This window comes from Malurus melanocephalus, unplaced genomic scaffold, assembly GCF_030028575.1.
Source record: "Malurus melanocephalus ecotype Western Australia unplaced genomic scaffold, MMel_1.1 scaffold_42, whole genome shotgun sequence".
NCBI lineage: Eukaryota > Metazoa > Chordata > Aves > Passeriformes > Maluridae > Malurus > Malurus melanocephalus.
The window spans coordinates 1,298,382-1,318,632 of NW_026623274.1; the positions used below are offsets into that span (position 1 = coordinate 1,298,382).

At 39.5% G+C, this 20,251-nt stretch overlaps 1 protein-coding gene across 1 annotated transcript in view; it reads left to right on the top strand.

Annotated features, from left to right (window-relative positions):
• Nucleotides 1–20,251, top strand: part of CNTNAP5 (contactin associated protein family member 5) — a 223,082-nt gene that overhangs the window by 34,772 nt on the left and 168,059 nt on the right. The window contains exon 3 of the mRNA XM_057364809.1: nt 5,137–5,330. Within this exon, the coding sequence (XP_057220792.1) occupies nt 5,137–5,330 (194 nt within the window). The remainder of the gene's footprint in view (nt 1–5,136; nt 5,331–20,251) is intronic.

The following is a 20,251-nucleotide window of genomic DNA, read 5'->3' on the forward strand; positions in this document are numbered from 1 at the left end:
TGCTGCCCTCAGACTCCTCACTGGGGATGTGGCATGAGGAGCAGAAAARGCCTTGGCCTGTGTTGKGAGCAATTCTCAGCAATAACAGAAACATTCTGTATTATCATCTCTGTTTCCTGCACAATTAGCCCCAAACAAGCTCAAGGGAAGAAAACTGTGTCTGCTCATGCCAAAATCAGCACAGTACCTCACCTTGGGTTGGATGAGCTAGCAGCGGTAGATGGTGGCTGTAGAAACTTTCTTTGACTGACATTTGAATGCAAATACYTTTACAGGAAATAATATTTCCTAACAAGGGCTGGGCTGTAGCTCTCTGATAGCRTTGAATGTTTTGAGGGGTTGGCTTAGCTTTGCTTGTAATTGATAAGTCAGTGCTGCAAGGAACAGAGCCTCCAGGTGGAAAGCCAGATCWATATGTTTGTTAATGTAAATATGAGTGCAACAAGTGAAGATGAATTTATAAAGCAGAGCCCAGTCCTCTGTCAACAGAAAGTTCTAATTCATCAAGTTGATTCRGTAATAGATAACAATGAGTAAAAGGGTGTTGTTTAAAAAAAAAGGGCCTGCAGTAGTGGAATGTGCCATTTAAAAAAAACAAACACACAAAGTACCCATGAGTAAAGCTTTGTGTGAGCAGCTGAAAGTGCTCAATTAAAAGGCTGATTAATCTGTACTGGTAATACTAAACATCTAGTATAATTCTGATAAATATGATTCTGAGGTATGGAATAGAGTATTTGCCTGTGAGAGGGATTCATCAGMCTTTTTGTGTACAGTAAATAAATAATGAAAAATAATAAGAAAATTGCTATAAAATTACTGTATCACCTAAGATTTTTCAGTTCTTATTRGCTCTCAGCCTGAGTAGTCAGTATAGGCAATTATATATAAGAGTATAAAACATATATAATGTCAGAAAAAATTTGTTTYATGGACAGGAAGTGTTTGATCTGGGCATTAAAGTAAGACTCTGCAGCAGGGAAGCACTTATTTGCAGCGGGAAGTCCAGGAGTTTTTARTGCTATATAAAGCCATTTGAGCTGTTTGTAAGGCACTGTAGGGTGGATATAATAATTCCCTTTGCTTYGTATTAATGAACTACAAATAAGTATGGGCATCCTGAGCAGCCCTGGAGAGCTTTAAAAAGCATTGGCTGGTGTAGCACTGGGCTTAAATGCAATTTTTTAAACAACTGTGGCTAAATGTACAAACAGGCTGAAAAAGAAACAAAAGTGTTTGATCATATTTTGTGGAATCATGTGAGTCTCCAACTGAGAAACCATCCGATCCTCGCTCTCCTCTTATTTCTAACGTAATGATTTGTTGCCATGGAGAATGTGAGCAATGTATCAGATTCCTGTGGTACCATTTTTCCACCGTGGCATTTTCTCCATGCCCTGTTGAATGCCTCCTCTGAAACGATCCATAGAAACTGTGAAATGTGTGAGCAGTGAGGAATGATGGTGTGGCAAACTGTGCAGAATCCTGTCGATGGCAGCAGGAAACTGGTGGGCAGAATGGGGAAATACCAAGCATTGTCTCTCTTGTTTTCATGTGAGAGACAATGTGACACCTTAACACGTTAGTACTGCTTACCAATTGCATRGAACAGGTTTTCAGATCTGATGGGCATAATCAAAGCCAGTTTTTTGATGTGGTTTGTGTTTATATCACCCTTAATAGAAGTTGTGTGGTCCTCTTCAATATCGTCATGCCCAATTGCAGGAAAAGGATATCAGGTTATGCTTGTATCTGTTCAAAGGAGTTGATGTCCTGTAAATTGTGACTTGAGCCCACGTTATTGCTTATTAGAGCCTTCTTGTCCTTTGTCTTGGGCCTGTGCTGGCAGGCAGTCCTCAGGGCAAGCATCAGTTGTGGGCAGAGGAGCAAATGACTGCAAAAAGTTGCTCTGCTTTGGATGTGCTTTTTTGCTGCATTTAAAAAAAAAGTGTGGGATGGGTTGTTGACACACTATCGAGAATGATGCACATAAAAGAAGTGTGCAGACAGATYGTGCTGGAAAAAAAGCCAGTATCCCTTGTGCCACCTGCTCTGTATAGCAGAGTAAATGTGGAGGCAGAAGAACATTTATTGATTTTTGTCACTCACAGCAGTATCTGGTGAGGATTTGGGATAACCACAAAAGCAAGCAGAAGCTGCGTGTTTGCTTTATTAGCAGAGGTGAGAGAGGCCCACTGGGAAAAKCTTCAGTCCTGCCCTCAGCCAGTGCAGCTTTGCTGTTGCAGGGATTTTAGCTGCCATTCTTTTATTAGCAGTAGAATTACTGTCCACCTGTGGAAATGGTAATTGTGGAAGGTCTGGGAGAGGGAATAACAGTGGGCTTTTCCCACCACAGGAAAAGATATAGRAAACAGCTGCTGTCCTGTAAAGACATGGCCTGTAACTCAGACTTTTCTTGCAAGTCCAGTTTGGCGAGGTGATGCTACAAGCAGGTGTCAATGCTGTGTCTGCAGTGCTTACATCTAAAGAGTGACATTCCCAGCAGACAAAAGTGCTCTGTAAAGAGAGATGCAGTTCAGAGACACCATGTAATCTGTGATTTTAGGACTCAAGCTCAGCATAGATCTCTCAAATTTCTATTCAGTGTGTATCATTTGTTTGACTTCGAAATTATAAGCCTGTGGTGTTGTGCTCAAGCTGGAAAATAGCAGTGCACAGTAAAGCCAAACACTTTTTTGRAAAGCGTATCACATTCCTGCCACTTCTAGCAGCAGAAGGGAGAAAGCATAAAGTAGATATTTAGTTATGATGTTTGACATGGTACAGGGAACAGCTGTGCTAATAGGCTTGGCTTAAGAACTTATGTATAAACTAGAACATAGAAAACAAAGATTTTTGTGGTTTTTTTTAATGAAAAACTCCTCAAGTATTTTTGTTATAAGTTATTTTCTTCTATCTAGTTGTYGCTCTCTGTGTTGAATGAAGAAAAGATGAAAATGCCAGCTTTCTTTTAGTATGTGCTGAAAATACCTAGAAATGGTTCTTTTGAGTCATAAATGGAACAACTTTGCCAGAACTTCTAAACTAGGTTTTTATATCATGTCAATTCCTGGAATAAAACTGGGGGAAAAAAAAAAAAAAAAAGGCAGCAACTATTATGTTCAGTCTATTTTAGATACTGGATATTACAATCCAAAGGAAATTTGCTCTTGGTTCCTGTGTGCAGTSACAGTTGTGTGTAGGAGAAATCTGTAGTTTGTAGTCTTTGAATACAGTGATGTAGTTTGTATCTTGAAGGCAGACAAAATACTTTCTATGTTGTACTTAAAATATCAAAATAGAAGAAGGGTGGTGTGAGAGGTAACATTGTTAGGATTTTTAACAGGAAGTATTGCWGTCTCACATAAGCTATATATAGATATGGAGTTAAAAGAATTATGGAGTAGTCAAAGAAGAAATCAGGGGTAAAAGTCCTCGTATTCTCATTAGGTGTTTCATGGCAGGCTCAAAGGAGAGAGKATTCTATTTAAGGCTGATAAAATAACCAGTGATGATGAAGACTTGTACTGTGATTGAACAGGGTAAATCATGGCACTAAGAAGCAGTATGCACTGCTTTGGTTGCAAACTATTTTCCCTGGAGAGTTCTTGTAGAGGAATGAAGGCTGAGTCATCCAGGGGAGTAGGAACAATATTCCATTCCAGGGATGGAATGGATTTTTTTCTGTTTTAGGAGATCAGATAAATCCTATAATAATAAATTGCAAATAATGACAGTTCTACACCTATTCTTGGACAAAGGAATTTCAATTGTGAGATGGAAAATACAATACAATCCACAAAAACCAAGACATTTTTAAAAGTGCAGAGTTAATGAAATTGAGTTTTTTGATATAACCGCATTTATTAATCTTTCAACTCTATTCACTTCAATKAACTTTCATGGAGCGACTTTGAGASAGATTAGTTAATAAGATTAAAATAGTAAGATAAATCCAGCTCTTAATAACCAAAGTTTAGTGATGCATTTTGTTTGGAAATGCTTATTTAGAATCACTGTTACAGCTTATATGAAGAGTTAATGCTTTTCTTACARCTCTGTGTCTCCTGCCTTTGATTCCCAATGTGATGGTGCTCATTGTAGTCACAYTGGAGTGCTTTTCTGAATTTCGTTAATAATGACAAAACAAAAAGGTGTGGGTTGCAGAAGCAGTGGCAGCCTCAGAATTTGCAGTCTTGGCTACCTGGCTGTTGGCTTCTGTGTTCCTCCTCCAAGCTGCACTGCTTGCTTTTTGGCGAGGCTGAATCGAACGTGGGGCGTATGCAGAGAATGTGTGCAAGGAGAAACAAGTTAAAGGAAAATAAACATAACCTATAATTTAAGGGTGTARAAGAAAGCAGGAGAACATATAATAATATATTCCAGTCTGGAATGATTTGCTTTTTAGCCATAAGCTCMCATTTATTGTAGTGAGCAAAGTGGTAAAATGCAAGCAGTGGTTGCAGTTCCATCTCATTGGCTTGGTGTTACYACAGGCCTGTTTAACCTCCAAAGGAATTCAAAGGGTAATTCAAATCTTTACTTTTAAAGGACAAACATGAATTACAAGCTTAGGTCAGAGAGAGCCTGCTTTCCAGTGTGAAGGTAGTCCTTTTAGTTGTTCAATCAAATGGTTTCTAGCTTTACAACAAATTATCTGGAATGCATTTACAAGCTGTTATTAAACCATTCTTTCARAAACTTAATAGGGCTCAAATAAAGATAACTAACATTTTGCAATTCTTTCAAAATGGCAAAAAAGAAAATATCAAAGCAAACTGCAAGTTACAAGTCCACATTCCCAGAATTGCAAGGAGGGAATAGATATGACTTTTTTTTTTGTTTGTTTTGTGATTGAGGATGTGCCAACCTCATTAATGTTTTCACAGCTGAAAAAAAAATTCCTTAAAATGCCTTAGAAATCTGAAATTCCTCATGAGATTTAGGTTAATGGAGATAACCTGAAGGAAGTATATTTTGCTCATGTAGCATATTTTCTAATACTAAAATATGAAAAAAACATGTATGCTCAGGTCATCACAGGGACTCTACCTAAAATAATTTAATGGTTCTTTATCAAGTGTGATTTTCTTTGTGCCATCATTGTCATCTGAATTCTCTTCATCAATCTTGCAGGAGCTGGAGGCTGGTCCCCGCTGGAGTCCAGCGAGCAGCAGTGGCTCCAGGTTGAYCTGGGTGACAGAGTGGAGGTGGTGGCAGTGGCCACCCAGGGCAGGTACGGCAGCTCGGACTGGGTGACGAGCTACACACTCATGTTCAGCGACACCGGCCGCAACTGGAAGCAGTACAGACAGGACGACACCGTCTGGGTAAGTCTGGGCTGGCTTTGGCCCCAGATCTCTCTGGTTCAGGCTCATTTGGAGAAACACTTTGGTTTTGCACCAGAGGAGTGCTGCAGTGGTGAGAGAGCAGAGCTGAGCGGCTCCACGGGGTGTTTTGATCTAAATTAGTTATGTCACAGACTCTCTGTGTAATACAGGTTTAGGCCCTCAGGTCTACATTGTTTTTCAGACTGTGAGGATGATCAGGGCACTTAAAATGACCTGTGTGCTTCTGTGCCTGGTTGGCTTTGATTCAGGCACACCAGGGTAAATGGGGCTAATCACCTCCGTGCTTTCTTCAAGAAAGATGAAAATTAATTCCATGTCGTATACGTGTTTGGTCAGAGAGAGAGAACATGCTGGCTAAGATGGGTGGTAAATTGCTCCTCAGCTGGAGAAGGCTGGAGCTGCAGCATGGGTTGTCAGATGATTTAGGAGGCTTGCTAAATGTGATCAAGGCTTTTTCTGATACTTTAATGCAGACTTGACCATTGCTGTGTCTCAAGTTGAGTGTGTGGCTGTGCCAGGTGGTGTTGGTAGGAGTCCTTGGGGCTGCAGAGGCACCACAGGTGTGGATGGAAAAGTTTGCAAACCTTCTTTTCCTACAGAAAATGTCAGTTGTTAGGGAATTGGTGAATAAGGGTAACATTCTCTTTACGCTGTGTTCTGTAGTTCTGTGGATCAACAGTCCTGGTAGCACAAAAATACATGGTGTTAAAAGAAATAGATTCTTCATGAAAATAAAGGGCAGCATGTTAAGGGTAACAAAGTAGAATTATGTTTTCAGCTAATAGTTTGTTTAAATGMTGTTTCACAAAGCAGGTTTTGCTTCCAGAACATAATGACTGACTGTGAATGATGAGAGCTGGGGTGCAGCAGGAAGACGGGAGAAGGGTGCTTAATTATTCAAGTGTTTTGTGCATGCATGTACAGGGAGATGAACTTCTGTGTGTCTAAAATCCACTGTATCATCACTTTGTTTTATCATGGTTTGATTTAGGGAAAGCTAATGAAATCCTTCTTCCTTTAGAAAAGCAGCTTGGTCCTAAGATGGTCGTAAAGTTGTCAAGTGTTTCACCTGTCACTTAAAATGTTATGTTTAGGCTGTCTTTGCTCCGATACTTGTATTAATATATATATGTATACACACATATATTTAAAAGAAGTGCAATTTCATTTTGGACTGAATATAATGATCATTTAATCTGTCTCTTGACTTCCACCCTTGGGAATCTGAAATCTATACTGACATTTTTTACAGATTTAGTGTCAGTTAAGCTCTTCTTAATTATGTGGCTTGTTAAAATTTTATATTGGGACAAATTAATTTTTTATTACTTGTCAAACTTTTCAGTCCTTTTCTTTTTGGAAACACTTGAACTTTTATTTTCTTCCTAAAGGAAAACTTTAAAATTTTCTTCTTAAAGGTAAACTTGAAAATGCAATACATGGAGTTTACCATAGCAAATCTTAATGCCCTAAGGATCCCATTTATGAGTTTCTTATCTTGCACCTAATATTGCACATGAGAATAAGAACAAGCCTAGCAGGCATTTAACAGGGAATTAGGATTTATGAGCAACCTGGACTCTCTTGTTTTGCTAGAGTGATCATGCATGAAGCTGATTCAGGGCAGATCCTGACKCAAGTTCCAAAGCTTCAGCAGACATGGAAGCTTGCTTTCTGGAGAGGGAATTTTTGTAAATGTTAGTAATGGAAACCCCACAGGCTACAGAGGATAATTTTTCTATAAAACTGAGGAAAAATTAGATAGAATTTGTGTGTGGAAAAGGTAACACTGAGAAAGGATTTGGATAATTTTCCCCTCACGTTACTTTCWAGGAGTCACACTGACCAAGTGAGCCAGTAAAGCAATTCCAGCCCAGAAGAACYGTTTGCTCCATGTTCCCAGAGGGCTCGAAGGGTTTGTTAGGATGCATTGCCAAACTTTTCTGGTGGAAATACCTGATAGTGTAAATCCAAAGTGGGCTTATTTGACATTTCCTTAGACACTGTARTCCACCAAAACTGGCAAGTCTCATTAACACTTAGGAGCTTGTAAGTCTGCCTGTGGAATTAATGAAGATCCAAGAATTTCTTCTGTACAATTTTTATTTGAACTAAAGAAAAAGTTGATTTTATTTTCCTGGCACTTCTGGATTTGCTTCAATGAATTAAATTAGATGTAGAGAACCATTCAGAGCACAAAAAAGAAAACCAAAGAGGCTTTTAGAAACATGTATAGAGTTATAATTTCAAATTATGCAGTATTTCTGTTTCATGGGCAGTTATCCTTTCCTTATTATTTTTTTTTTTTTCTGACTAAGAAGAAACATATGAGTGTGCTGTCCAGCTGAATGTTGAAGGTTTTTTCAGACTTTTGAAAGAAATGAGGGTGAGCACAACCTGGTGCTTGTCCTAAACATCTGGCTCTTGAACATCTGTAAGGGAAATTCTGCCCTGCACCCCCTAGGAAAGAAGCCTTGCCCTTGACCTAAGGCAGRGCAGTGTAGTGGAGCATTTCACAGGGCTGGGAAAGCAGCACCCCAGGGTAGCCTCCACTGTCACAATCTGTGGCAGTGTACACTCTACCAATCTGTCACAAGTTGGGTAGTTCCAGACTTGGGAATCTGTATCCATGCTGGCTTTGGTTCAGTGATGTTTTTGCTCAGAATGAAAACATGCCTCAGTTATTGAAGCTGTTTCCAACAGAAACCCAAAACAGACTCTCATACCGGTTACACTGGTATCAAGAARATTCACAGCTTAACCCAGCACATGATCCCATTATTTTGGGCGGTGGGCGGATGGTCTGTCAAAGCAGTATTTAACGTGGTAGTTTCCTGTGTCAGGGTGAGATTGCAAGTTACTAATCCTTTATTTCTACTCAGCCCAAGTTAGATTTGATCTGCGTTTTCTCCCAGCACATATTCATGATCTGGAGAGAAAGCCATGGTGCATTCCCATTTGGTGGCATGCACTGGCCCAGCCTTTCCCCACTGCATAAATTGGGCCATCGACCACATTTGGTGGGAACAGCAGGAAGGCAGCAGGGCCTTCAATAATCCCCAAGCAAATCTGCTCAGATGAAGCKTTTCTTAATGAAAACTTGAACTTTTGAAACTTAATGAAAAATGAACTTTTCCACCACACATCTGATGCTCCCCATGCAAGTGGTGCCTCTGAGGAGTTGTTTCCAGCCCTGTGGGCACAGGTTTTGTCCACCCATATGGCAGAGATGTTCTGCAGTGCATCAGAGAACTGGGCACATAAATTCTTTATTGTGCTGCCAATAAGACAGACGTTTGCACACCAGCATGTRTGACATATCACCAGTAAAAATCCCTTTCTCTTTATAGAGATTACAAGGCTTATTATCCTCCTCTCCCAGCTTGCATACAGCTCCCATCAACTTCCCTGTTAATGAGCACTGCACAGACAGATCGCRGGGAGAATCAGAAAACCTCTTAAGTTTTCACTCAGCCCGTGTTTATGATGTTAGTAAATTCTGCAGCTGGAGCTGAAGACAAGACAGATTAGCCATTTAAAACCAATTTTCCAACCCCATTTGTATTTAAATAATCTTGTTACAAAAGGACTCTGTGGTTCAGAGCAAACTAGACTTATAATTATATTTTCAATATGGATAAATCAGCTATGTGTGGACACACTAGCTATTGATTGGGAGACATAAAACATAAATCTTATTGCTTGTAATAAGTAAATGATTTTTCACTGTTTTTAAGCATTGAATAATTCAGAATTTGCTTTACCTGCATACACATCACAGCTTGAGTCAGTCCAAATTGTGTATTTTACTGGGAAAAAATGTGGGCTGTGATACAATGCTATTTCATTTTAGATAGCAATTTTTATGCTATCTATATTGAAAAATACTTTACAAAGCTGAAAAAYGCAATTATGCAGGAAGACACAAAGGAAAGGGGATGAAACAGTCATAGATGTATGCAACAAAAGGAGAAAAGAGATGTTCTTCATACAAAGTTTTGAAAGGAGAAGGGGAAGTTGTGGAATTGGAGATAAAGGGAGRCTGCTCTGACAGTGGCAGAGAAGGCTTTTATAATAGAACAATGAACCTGTGCAGAAAGGCAATGAGGAGGGGAAATGGCATAGATAGCARGGAGATAGCTCATACTCTGTGCAATCCCATGGCTGTACAGTACACACTGAGCARGAGTTTGCTGGTCAGTGATGGTCATCTGTTATCAGCTGGTGTGGTTGGTGAAGCTTCTGACACATCTGCTGCCCACTCCTCATGGARGCAGGAGATGGCTGTGGGTGTGAGCAGGGCTGGGAGCCCTAACCCAAAGCTGGATCACAAGATGTGAAGTGCTTCTCTAGCACTGGACTGTGACCCRTTGGTCAAGCAAGGAGTAAAGCAGAGCTTTCCCCTGGAGAAGYGCCCCGTGGTGCTTCTTGCAGGTGCAGGGATGTGGTGTGAGGTCTGGAGAGCTGGCAGGAGGCTGAGGATGCATTAGGAATCTGTAATGCCCAGGGGAGCAGGAAAAGTGTTTAATAGAGGTGATAAAGATCCCTCACATTCCCTTTCATCAGGAAACTTCTTACTTGCCTGTGTGAGCTTCTGCTGAACCAGAGGCTTTTCTAATGAAATCTAGAGGAGGGTCACTCTTAATTGGCTTATAAATCTACAGGGGTGCTGTAAACTTTCCCATTCCACCATAGCTGGATAATGACTGGAACTGTTTTGGTGAGTTAATTATTGTGAACATAGTTAGAATATTAATCATCTTGTCAGATTTATAATTGTGCTAATTTATTCTAAAGCATCTTTTAGTTCCTAGTCCTTACACCCTCCAAGCAAGACYAGAGCAAATTTCTACATGTAGCAATGAGTAGTCCTGCATTGTTTGCTTGGGTTGGAGAATGAGTTTTTGCTTGTCTTGTTACAGTGCTTCCTGCTATACTCATATTAAGATCTATTTAAACTCCCTTATACAGTAATTATTGCAACCCAAATGGGTGTTAAGTGGTAAGGATTATTTCCTTTTCCATCACCTTTGCTCTAAGAAAAAAGAAAAACAAGAAACAAAAAACCAATTGCTACTTTCAAGTAGGAATGAAGGAAGCAATTCTGTCTTGCTGTGGGGAAGCAAGGTTTTCCAGAAGTTTTCATTGCTATGTTATTACAGATTTTGAACAAGCAACCATTATCCCTTTGTYGTAATTAGGACTGTTCAGATTTAAGACTGCCTGATTCTGAGATGCTGTTTGGMTGTTACTAATTTGCTTCTAATTCCGGTTTCACTTACTGGCTGCAAATGTGGCCTCCTGAATACATTCTCAGGAAATCTGTCTTTCCTGATATCACCAGGGCAATTCTTCTGTTGGGAAGATAATTCAAAGTGTCAGTATATCTGTTTGTTTTAAGTGCACTCTGTATGGATTTATGTCTGAATAAAATGGATATACTTAGATTTCAAATTATCCTTTACTGTTGAGATACTGGAGTTAGCCTTAAGMTAACTGAATTTTGTATGAATTTCATGACCTTACAATGTGCTTTTATAGTTGGTTAACTGCAAAGTGATATTAAGGTGGAGTCTAGAGAATTTAATGCTGATATTAACATGTTATCCATCAGCAATGTCTTCAGTAATTCTCTGTGCTTGGTGTATGGCAGCAATTCACTCTGACACAGGAAAAACTGCAAGAAACATGGTTAATGACAGTTYGTGCTGTTGTTACTGCCCTCCCAGTCTTATGCCTTTGCAAGTTGCCTGAAATGCATCTTTTCTGCAACCATTTAGCGCAGGAAGGCTGAGAAAAGTTCTTTGATTTCTCATTCCTACATCCCAGATTTTCTGTATGATCTCATGTCTCCGCTGCTTTGTGCTAGGAGCTCTAGGRTGTGACTCCATGGTGTTGGCCCTAATGGATTGGAGTGGGAACAGTGGTTGGTGTGGGACTGGTAGGTGATGTCTGGCCCCAAAACACACATCTTCCAACCATCTCCAGCAGTTTTGTCTGTACAACCAGAAAGCTGTTTGCCCTTCCAGGCACCTGCTAAGACAGAAAATTTTGTTTGTGGCATGGTAGGATGGTTAATGTAGAAAATAGGGGACATTTCCTCTCAGAGGGTGGATTTTAGCTAGCAACTCTTTTATATCAGTAGACCAAGTTTCGTTATTCTTGTTTGCAAATTTTGTTCTATGGCATGTGAAGGCTTAAATAGGTTCCTTTACAAATTGTGAATAAATCTGGAACAAATAGGTGTTTAATCCATATGCTTTCAGAGCTCAGTGAGTTCTTTGCAGTTGTTTGGTCCATTTTTTGAACAAGAGTGTCTCTAGCTGTCTGAAAAAACAATTCTCCTGTGGGGAACCAACTAATAAGAGCACTCTTACTGTACTGTCTGTTGTGTGCTATAAAATAAGACAGATTTTCCTGCTCCTAAAAAGTGTGTTGTGTCTCTTCACTTCAACTGATTCACTGTTAGATTAGATTAATCCAAATAAATAAACTGGTTTGAGTTTGAGTGTTCAGGTCTTCAGTAGCTGTTATAAGATTTTACTGATTTAGCTCTGAGCCCTTTCTAAATGTTGGATTAATCCTGTAGTGAGAAGTTGATGAGYATAGCAAGAGTCTGTTGCTTGTGGCCAGTGAAAATGGTGCATGAGAATGAGAGCCAAGCCATGAACAAATCCTTGCAAACCCCTCCTGGACTGGCAAWGGAATGTAATGTTATGTAGACACCAGGTTATGTAAACAAACATAAAACATACTTGARAACTGACTGGAAGGAGGAGAAAAGAGACAAATTATCATGATACTTGAACTGGAGATAGGGGAGTGAGAGATGGAGAGGTAGAAAGCTGTAGTCAATGACCAGAGCTTCAATATCTAAGATGGAAATAAAGACAGGTTTCATTACCTCTTCAGTCGACTTCAGCAGAAACCAAGGATCTTTTATTTCTKCTCATCCTCCTCTTTTCTCCCTGGTTAGCAGATTTGTGTCCCACTTTKGGTTAATGGACTCAGTGTTTCCTGCTGAGTCCTATCAGCTGCAGAGAGGCCCCTTACAAACTGGTCTGAGGTACTTTCTTGAAAAAGTGTTTTCACAGAAACTTCTCTTCAGCACTAAGATTGGATCTTAGCATGGTGGCAGTACAGGAATGGAGAGATGGAAAACCAGATAGGTTGGGATGATTTATGGGGAGGACCCTGATTTATTAAAACTTTAATTTTCTTAGGCTATTTKTCAAAGGTCCCATGTTCTGCAAGTGTCTTTGGTGGTGTGGATATTCTGCTGCATTTCTCCTTTATGGTTTGGGAGCCTGTCCCTGGGGCTCTTTCCCCTCAAGGATCTCAGAACCGTAAGGATAATGAAATGTTCTTCCTTGAGTGAACACAGGTCCCAATGCCTTTGTTTTTTCTTCTTAACTGGTGTGTAAGCTAAGGTGACCTTGTTGTATATTAAAAAAAAAAAGTGTAGTCACACAAGTGGAATTGTCTGATCTGATAAGTGATATTTTCTTGCTTTTATGTAAACCCAGAAATTCTGTAGTGACATTGTCACCTTACAGTGATCTTTGTTGACTTCTTCCTTCCCAACCACCTAGTCAGTTCAGCATAATATGGATTTATTTTTTTTCAGAGACATTTTCTTGCACAAAGATCTTTCAAATTATTTGTKTTCACTGTCATTAAGAAATGGATTTTATGAGATTTAGTTTTTTTTACCTGACCATGCCTGTACTGGGATAGTCCAAGTCTGGAAATAGTGTTCCTCTAATGCTTAATATAGAAAAAAAAAATTTTATATATTTTATTAGATCTTTTGCCTAGTTATAAAAGAAAGAACAATTAGTGACATTACCGGTATTTAAAGAAATGAATACAATTATTGCGCTTATTATGAAGGACCTCTTTTAATATGTTGTCTTTGCAGATCTGTAGTGCATATTTTTTATTCTTTCAGTGGCTTCCAAATTTTAGTGCATGAGAACTTTCAAAACACTTATATAATCATTAATCTTGAAGGTTGTTTTACCAATTGTACTTTTGATTCTCAAAGCTGTTTCTCAGGGAGTGGGGAAGGATAGAAATCTTAGAAGATCCTGTGAGGTACAAATAAATAAGAACAAAATTTATCTGCAGGGTAAATAAATCTGTCCACATTCCTTTTGAAATGTAACACAACTGAAACTTTTTGATGTGTCTGACTCTTTAGGGGAGCTGCTCTACAGGAGTTAGTTAACATTTGTAGAGTTAGTAAACAAACATGAAAATAAACTGTTAGCAAACTAGAGAGTAAACCCTGACATGGCAGTCCTTGAAGAACTTTTATACTTCAGGGAATAAATATTCTTGTACAAAGTTTTTAGGGTACAAATGCAATTCTGGAAAGATGATGAAAGGTTCCATGTATAGGTACTTTCCTGAAGGAGAGATGAGATTTGACTCAAATGAAAACTAGACAGCTGTTGTGCTAACATTTTTATTTTAAATATGCAGACTCCCATATGAGTGATAAGAATGGACAAATCTTTTCTGGAGAAGATCCTTGCTGTCTTGAGATGAGGTTTGCTAGACTTTGGAGAATTTGTGTGGAAAGACTGATTGCCCTGGAATATTTCAAGCTTAGGTTCAGCTTGCAAAAATAATGATTTCATTTACAATAGCTTCCATTTGGAAATTAGACCTACCAGTTAAAAATCCGTGTCATGGTTGCCTCAGGAGAGTCTTTGTCTTGATAGAAAGTCAAGAAAGCATCCAAACTTKTCCTAGTAATTTAAGAAAGCTGATCCAAAAGAACTTTACATCCTTCACTTGGGAACTGTTTTAAAGACTAAAGCAGTTCTGCAATGACTAGCAATTCTATTCAATCTCCTTCCATAAATCCAGGAGGTGCAGGTCCTTTTGGCACTGGCATGATAGCCGATTTCAGCTTTCTGGTCTTTTCTCTGGGTGTTTTGAGGGAAAACTGAGATTCTTAATATTGCAGGGCAGGAGTTTACTTGTAGTATCAAAAGAAAACTGYAGCCTGTGTTCTGGATCCAGGTTTTGTGTTTCTATTATACAGTTTGCTGACACAGGGGGACTTTTTAAATGTCTAAAATGTGTTTTACATCCTGTGTCAGACCTGAACCTCTGCTTCCCTCTGAGCACAGGCTCATGCTGCATTAGAGAGCTGGTTCACAGTTACTCATCTCTCCTTGGCGAGTCCTTCAGACCAAGAGTGTTTGTATGCCAGTCAGAATATGTGCGTGCSTGCTGGAAAAATCCTAATGTTAGCCCTATACATTAATGGTAATACTTGCAAGCTGCATATGCTCAGCAGCCGCTTTCTCATTTGGACTTCAGTTAAAAAAAGTTAAATAGGATAAGGCAAGGAAAAATACTGAAAACAYATCTCCTGAGAAGGCTTCTATGATCTGTTACTCAGTCAGCAGAGCAGATACCAATCACCCTTTTAAAGGATATCTTGCAGATATTGCCTTCTTGCATCACACGTATTTCGGAGAAAATACTTTCTCCAGGGAAGAGGGCACACGTCAGTATTGTTCCCATAAAGCATTCTCTGCAAAGAAAGCCTATTCTTTAGAAATTCAGGAAAGATTTCCACATCATGGCTTCTACATTGTTTTGCAGTGGAATCATTGTTCAAGCATCTGTCACTTTGTTCATTATATGTCTTTACAATGTGTAGTTTTCCTTGCTTTTAATTTGTGTTCCAGATGTATGTATTCAGGCTTTTCTGTRCATCCAATATGTGATCCTTCATAAGCACTCTAATATCTTTACACTTTCTRACTTCTGCTTCTTTCCTGTTACAAATTCACAAGCACACTACCAAACCCATGAATTATTTATGCTGAAGAAGATTAGTGCACTGAAATTTGCAGCCCTTTCTTGGTTTTGTTTCCTCTGGAAGGGAGATCAAAACTCTTGTTTTTGGTGTGGAGAACAGTTTTGTAGTGTCTAAGCCGAGTTAGATCCATTTCCATGATTCTTTTTATGTCAGTGATGACAGCTGGAGTGTGCAGCTGATTTCTGTAGAGAGCACTCAGTATTAACAAATTACACCCAACAAACCATAACAAAGTTTGGTCAGCCAAAGCCAAGGCTATCCTTGTAGAATGATTTCAGAAATTTCGAATAGCTGTGATTTGTATTGCAGTCACATAGTTCATGACTGATACATTTATAGGTAGCAACTCCTTGTTGGCAGCAAATCTCAAGTTTAGGTACTGTAGCAAGGAGAAAACATTCTGCTATCCTGCTATCTGCAGAACCTGTGGGACTCATCAAAATAGTCACAAAGAAGGGGGAAGAGAGCCACCCTGTAAGAAACTGAATCTTTGAAATCTGATGGCCATGGAGACCATGTCTGGTAGCTTCTGCATGTGTTGGCTGAATTTTCTCGTAGGGGAGGGGGACTTTWGTGTACTTCAGGAATGAAAAAGGGATCTTCATGCCTTCTCCCTTAATGCTGTTTCCCCTCTTTTTTCTTAATTCCGTCCCTCATTTTACTTTTTCCCTTAAATTATTTTCTGTCCCCCTGGACTGGGCAACAATAGAATTCTTTGGTTTTGGTTGCTTCTCTAACTGGAATATATATTACAGTGAAGAGGGGAGCAGAGATTAACCTAGATAGCYTTTGTTGTCCTACAGAATTCACAGGTATGTTTAATTTTGCAGTGGAAATTATCAAGTGGAAAAGGATCTAAAAACAGTTACAGAGGTTTTGGAAGTTCTTAATATCTYCTGTTTAGTGGGACACTTCCTGTTACCTCTACTTACAGCAAATAGTACCTGTCTTTGAACAAYGCTTTCTAAAATCTTTGAGGTTATTCAGGTACAAGTAACTACTCATCTGAATGAAGATTTTAGCCCGTGATCTGGCAAACATATGGGCACTTAACTCATGCATTTACATTTGCAGAATGAGCCATGAAGCACAGCAATTTAGAAATGAAGAAATCTGAAATGTTGATTCCACATAACTCTGTAATAAAACTTCCAGAGGYGCCAGGATTTCATCCCTCAACTGTAATTAGGTACTGAGCATAAGATATTGTAGAGTAGGGGCTTTGCAATTATGTACTTGCTGAACTTGAAAGTTACTTACTTAGTTTTCTCATTTGCTTTGAAGCTTTTTTTTTCTACCTTTTTTTTTCCCCCTGGAAAACTGTTTCTCTGCCAATTTGTTCATCTTGAGGGCCTTTCTTCTTGCCAACATTTTGTGGATGGCTGGAGTCATTAGAAGCAAATGCATATCTGYAGCCTGATTTTTAAAACAAACTGCAGCAGCAGCACATTGCCATGAAATAAGGCCTTGACTTCACACTATCCTTCACCTAACTTTGCTTCTCCTTTTCCCTCTGCCAAGCTGGAGGTCAGCTTTTAGTGCTTAGCCTTAGAATTTGAAAGCTTATAATGGTATAGATGTTTATGGACACTGGTTTATGTCCATGGACATTATTTGGTTATAGCCCTGTAAAATATGCGTGCTATTTCAGCCTGAGAAATATGTGCATGTGGTTATGCATACATCACTATAAAGGTTAACAGAAATGGTGATCTGCAAGGAATATTCGTATGAAATTAAAGACTCCCAGATATYTAAGGCAGGTTTGAAGAGTTATTGGCAAACATGCAGAGCAGTTGTGCGTGTGTGTAAAAATAAATTAAATTCAGAGGACACTGGAGAACCAAATCTGAGACACAGAGGGAAGGCAGAGTTTCAGGTGGCATTCATCCAGCCATTTCTGCAAGAATGCAACSATGATGATTTATAATTACTGTGACAAAAATAACGATGATTCTGCTGCCACATTTTTACCATAGCCTTGGGATTGTGCCACGAGTTTTACCCAAGCCTTTCTACAGGGCTTTTACCTTAAACTTTCTACTCTGCTTTTATCTGAACCTTTCTACTCCTATTTTTACCAGAACCTTTCTACTCAAGTTTTACCTGAAGCTTTCTACTCCCAAGTTTTTGCCCAAACCTTTTTGTTCCTTTTAACCAGGTAACAATTAGCAAGTTCACCTTCATGGGGTTCAACATTAGCAGAAGCAGCAGCAAAATAAGTGACTGGCATCCAGAGAAACAGGGTTGCAGGGAATTGGGGAGTTTTTGTGACAAATCATCAGAATCCAGTCTTCTGGGTCAACCAGATGTTTTCCAGCGAGGTTTAGAATCACAGCTTTAAATTTCAAAGGCTTGAATCTGCTCAAATCCTTTTGTGAGTCTTTAGATGAATCTAGTTTTATGGTTACATAAATTTTGGGGCAGTGGTAGAAGGGACTCTGTTCCACTGCAAAAGAACTGAAATAACACGGCAGTAGACTTGGGCAGATCAATATCACTCTTCTGTGCAATTTTTAAAAACCAAAGTTGCAGCAGAAAAGGCAGTTACTGCAGTGCTGCTTAATTCATTTAGCAATAGAGTGCATTGATTGATATTGTCATAAATAACAAGCCACTTCATCTGTGCCCCCTCACTGCCCTATCATATTACATGTACAGGCTGAGATGAAAAAACAGCTGCAGCCCTTCTGAGCCTCGGGCTAACAAGCCTTATTGATTGCACTTGTCGTGAGTAATCTAAAGCTAAAAGATAGCAGCCCATAGGATTTGTATCTAAGCATTGCAGGCYAGGTTTGAACCCACACCATTTTCTAGGTGGGTAGTGCCTGTGGAAGCTATGCTGGTTTCTAGGCAGCTGACATGTTTTACTGGAAACRAGTGCAAACAGAAGAGTCATGTTCTGAGCAGTGATTGGCAAAATCAATCCTAATTAGGCTGCAGATATTCAAGGCCACTTCTAAACCTGAGCCTTTTCTTGATCCCCTTTAATTATGTATTCAGATCAAAATGACACCCTGAGCTATTATCCTGCTTGTTAAACCCACTCAGTCACTTGTTGTCTGAGCAAACGCATCTACGTTTCACTAAGTGGCAGAAATGGTTCCTCTGTCAGTCTCTGCTCTGGGGGAGCTGCAGCYGTGTCCTTCAGTGTCTTGGATTCCAGGGCTCGCTGCAAAACTTTGCAGTTACTTTGTGCAAGTTGACTTTGCATTTAATCCGACCTGAGCCATCACTTGGCATTTTCCACTATGGGGCTTCAGAGGCATCTCTTTATGGGTGTTAGATCAGTGCATTTTAAAAGCACCTATAAGGGAACAAATAGGTGTTTATTTTGTTTGCTGGTTTGTTTTTATCTCAAATGTGAGCTGTCTCTCCTTGCCTTGCACTTCCCAGAAAAAGCAGAGAAGAATGTGTTAGGAATAGGAGCTTAGTGGCTTGAGTTTACTAATTAGCAGAGCTGACACTTGGGGATGAGGGAAGAGCAAAGGCTGCTTAATCCGTGTGCATTTGGRGCCTCATTCAGTGGTGTAGACATGACCTTTTCTTTAAAAATCTGCTGCAGACACAGATTGCGTGGGCCACTGTGGCATGCTGAGGTGTGAGATGGTCAGTGACACTGGGCAAAACACTTGAGCTAGCATAAAATTCTCACAACGTCCATGTGGGTGAAATAGCAGAACAGGAAAGTAATATTAAATCTATTAATGCCATACTTAYTATATWTWTTTTTTTKWGAGAGAGATTAGCAGAATACTTTGAGGCAAGGTACTGTACTCCTGTGGTTGCTCCTTCAGTAAAAAGCTAAACTATATATAACAAAGAAAGCTAGAAAATTTGCAAGTGTTAAAATAGGTGCTGTTGTGGGSCACACTGAAGGTTATGCCGATAAAGGTGTTTGCTTTATGTGGCAATCAGCACATTTCAGTGTTTATTTAGATCAATGAGTCATCTTCCCTCCTTATAGAGACTGGTGGAGTTCCTTTTATAGAATCTTCCCCTTCTCTTTCTTTTACCTTTGTTTTCTATTTTTTTTTTCCACTGTAGTTTTGTTTTTCTTTTTCTTTCTAGCAGCTATGCTGGATGTAATTTCCTGACATACTATTTGCTTTAGTGTTTTTATTAACTTTTGTAGTACAGGTTTTTTTGCCACTTAGCTACTAAACATTAATGWAGTGCATACAAAAAATATAGTTCACTACTTACTCTGAGAGGTAGCAAAGGGAATACTTTGGTACTATTACTGTAAGAAACACCATGAACTCAAGATTTCAGGAATAAAGTCCAAGGAAAAAGAAGTCTCGGTTTCATCAAGCTTAATTCTCGAAGTCATTGTATACTGATTTTKCTAGAGAACATAATCACGAAGCTGGAGAGGAGTTTTTTARTTTTCCTTTGACTTAAGGATACAGSTAAAAATTCYGGTCCACAGCTGTTCTCAAAATGAAAGCCATGAGTTGGGATTTTCTTTTGGTCTTATACATGACTCTGGGCTTCATTCTGGATCCCAAGGGTCATTTCCAGGATTCGTTAGTCCTTGTGGGCTGCAGCTTTCTGGTAATGTTTGAGGCAGTTCTGGACCTACTACACAGTGAGGAAAACTTTAAAGGCCACAGGGGAAGCACATACTGAACAGTGCTATTCATGTTCTAGTGTGCCATAGGTTAGCTGGAATTTGCTTTCTTTGGCTTGGGGTTTAGTTGCTTCAGTATCAAGTGGGACACTTGGTGACTTTGCCACTATTACAAACCAGCATCCGTAGTGTCCAGTTTTTTAAGTTTTTCTCATCATGGAAACCATTTGTGCTGGACTGAGACATCCCCTGAATTCCCTTCAGGAAGGTRCTGACAAATGTTCTCATTGAGGAACACATCCAGCACTGGCATTCTGTGAGCAGCTGCAGTGGGAGCTGCAGGTGGAGCTTTGGGGGAACAGGAGCCAATGACCCCCAGACTGTCCCACCTTAGAGTGTGAGGGCATAAAAGCTCTTTGTTCAGAGTCCATCCTCAGAGGCACCAGCTCGAGCTGTTGGTTTTTTTTTTTTGTTTTTTTTTTT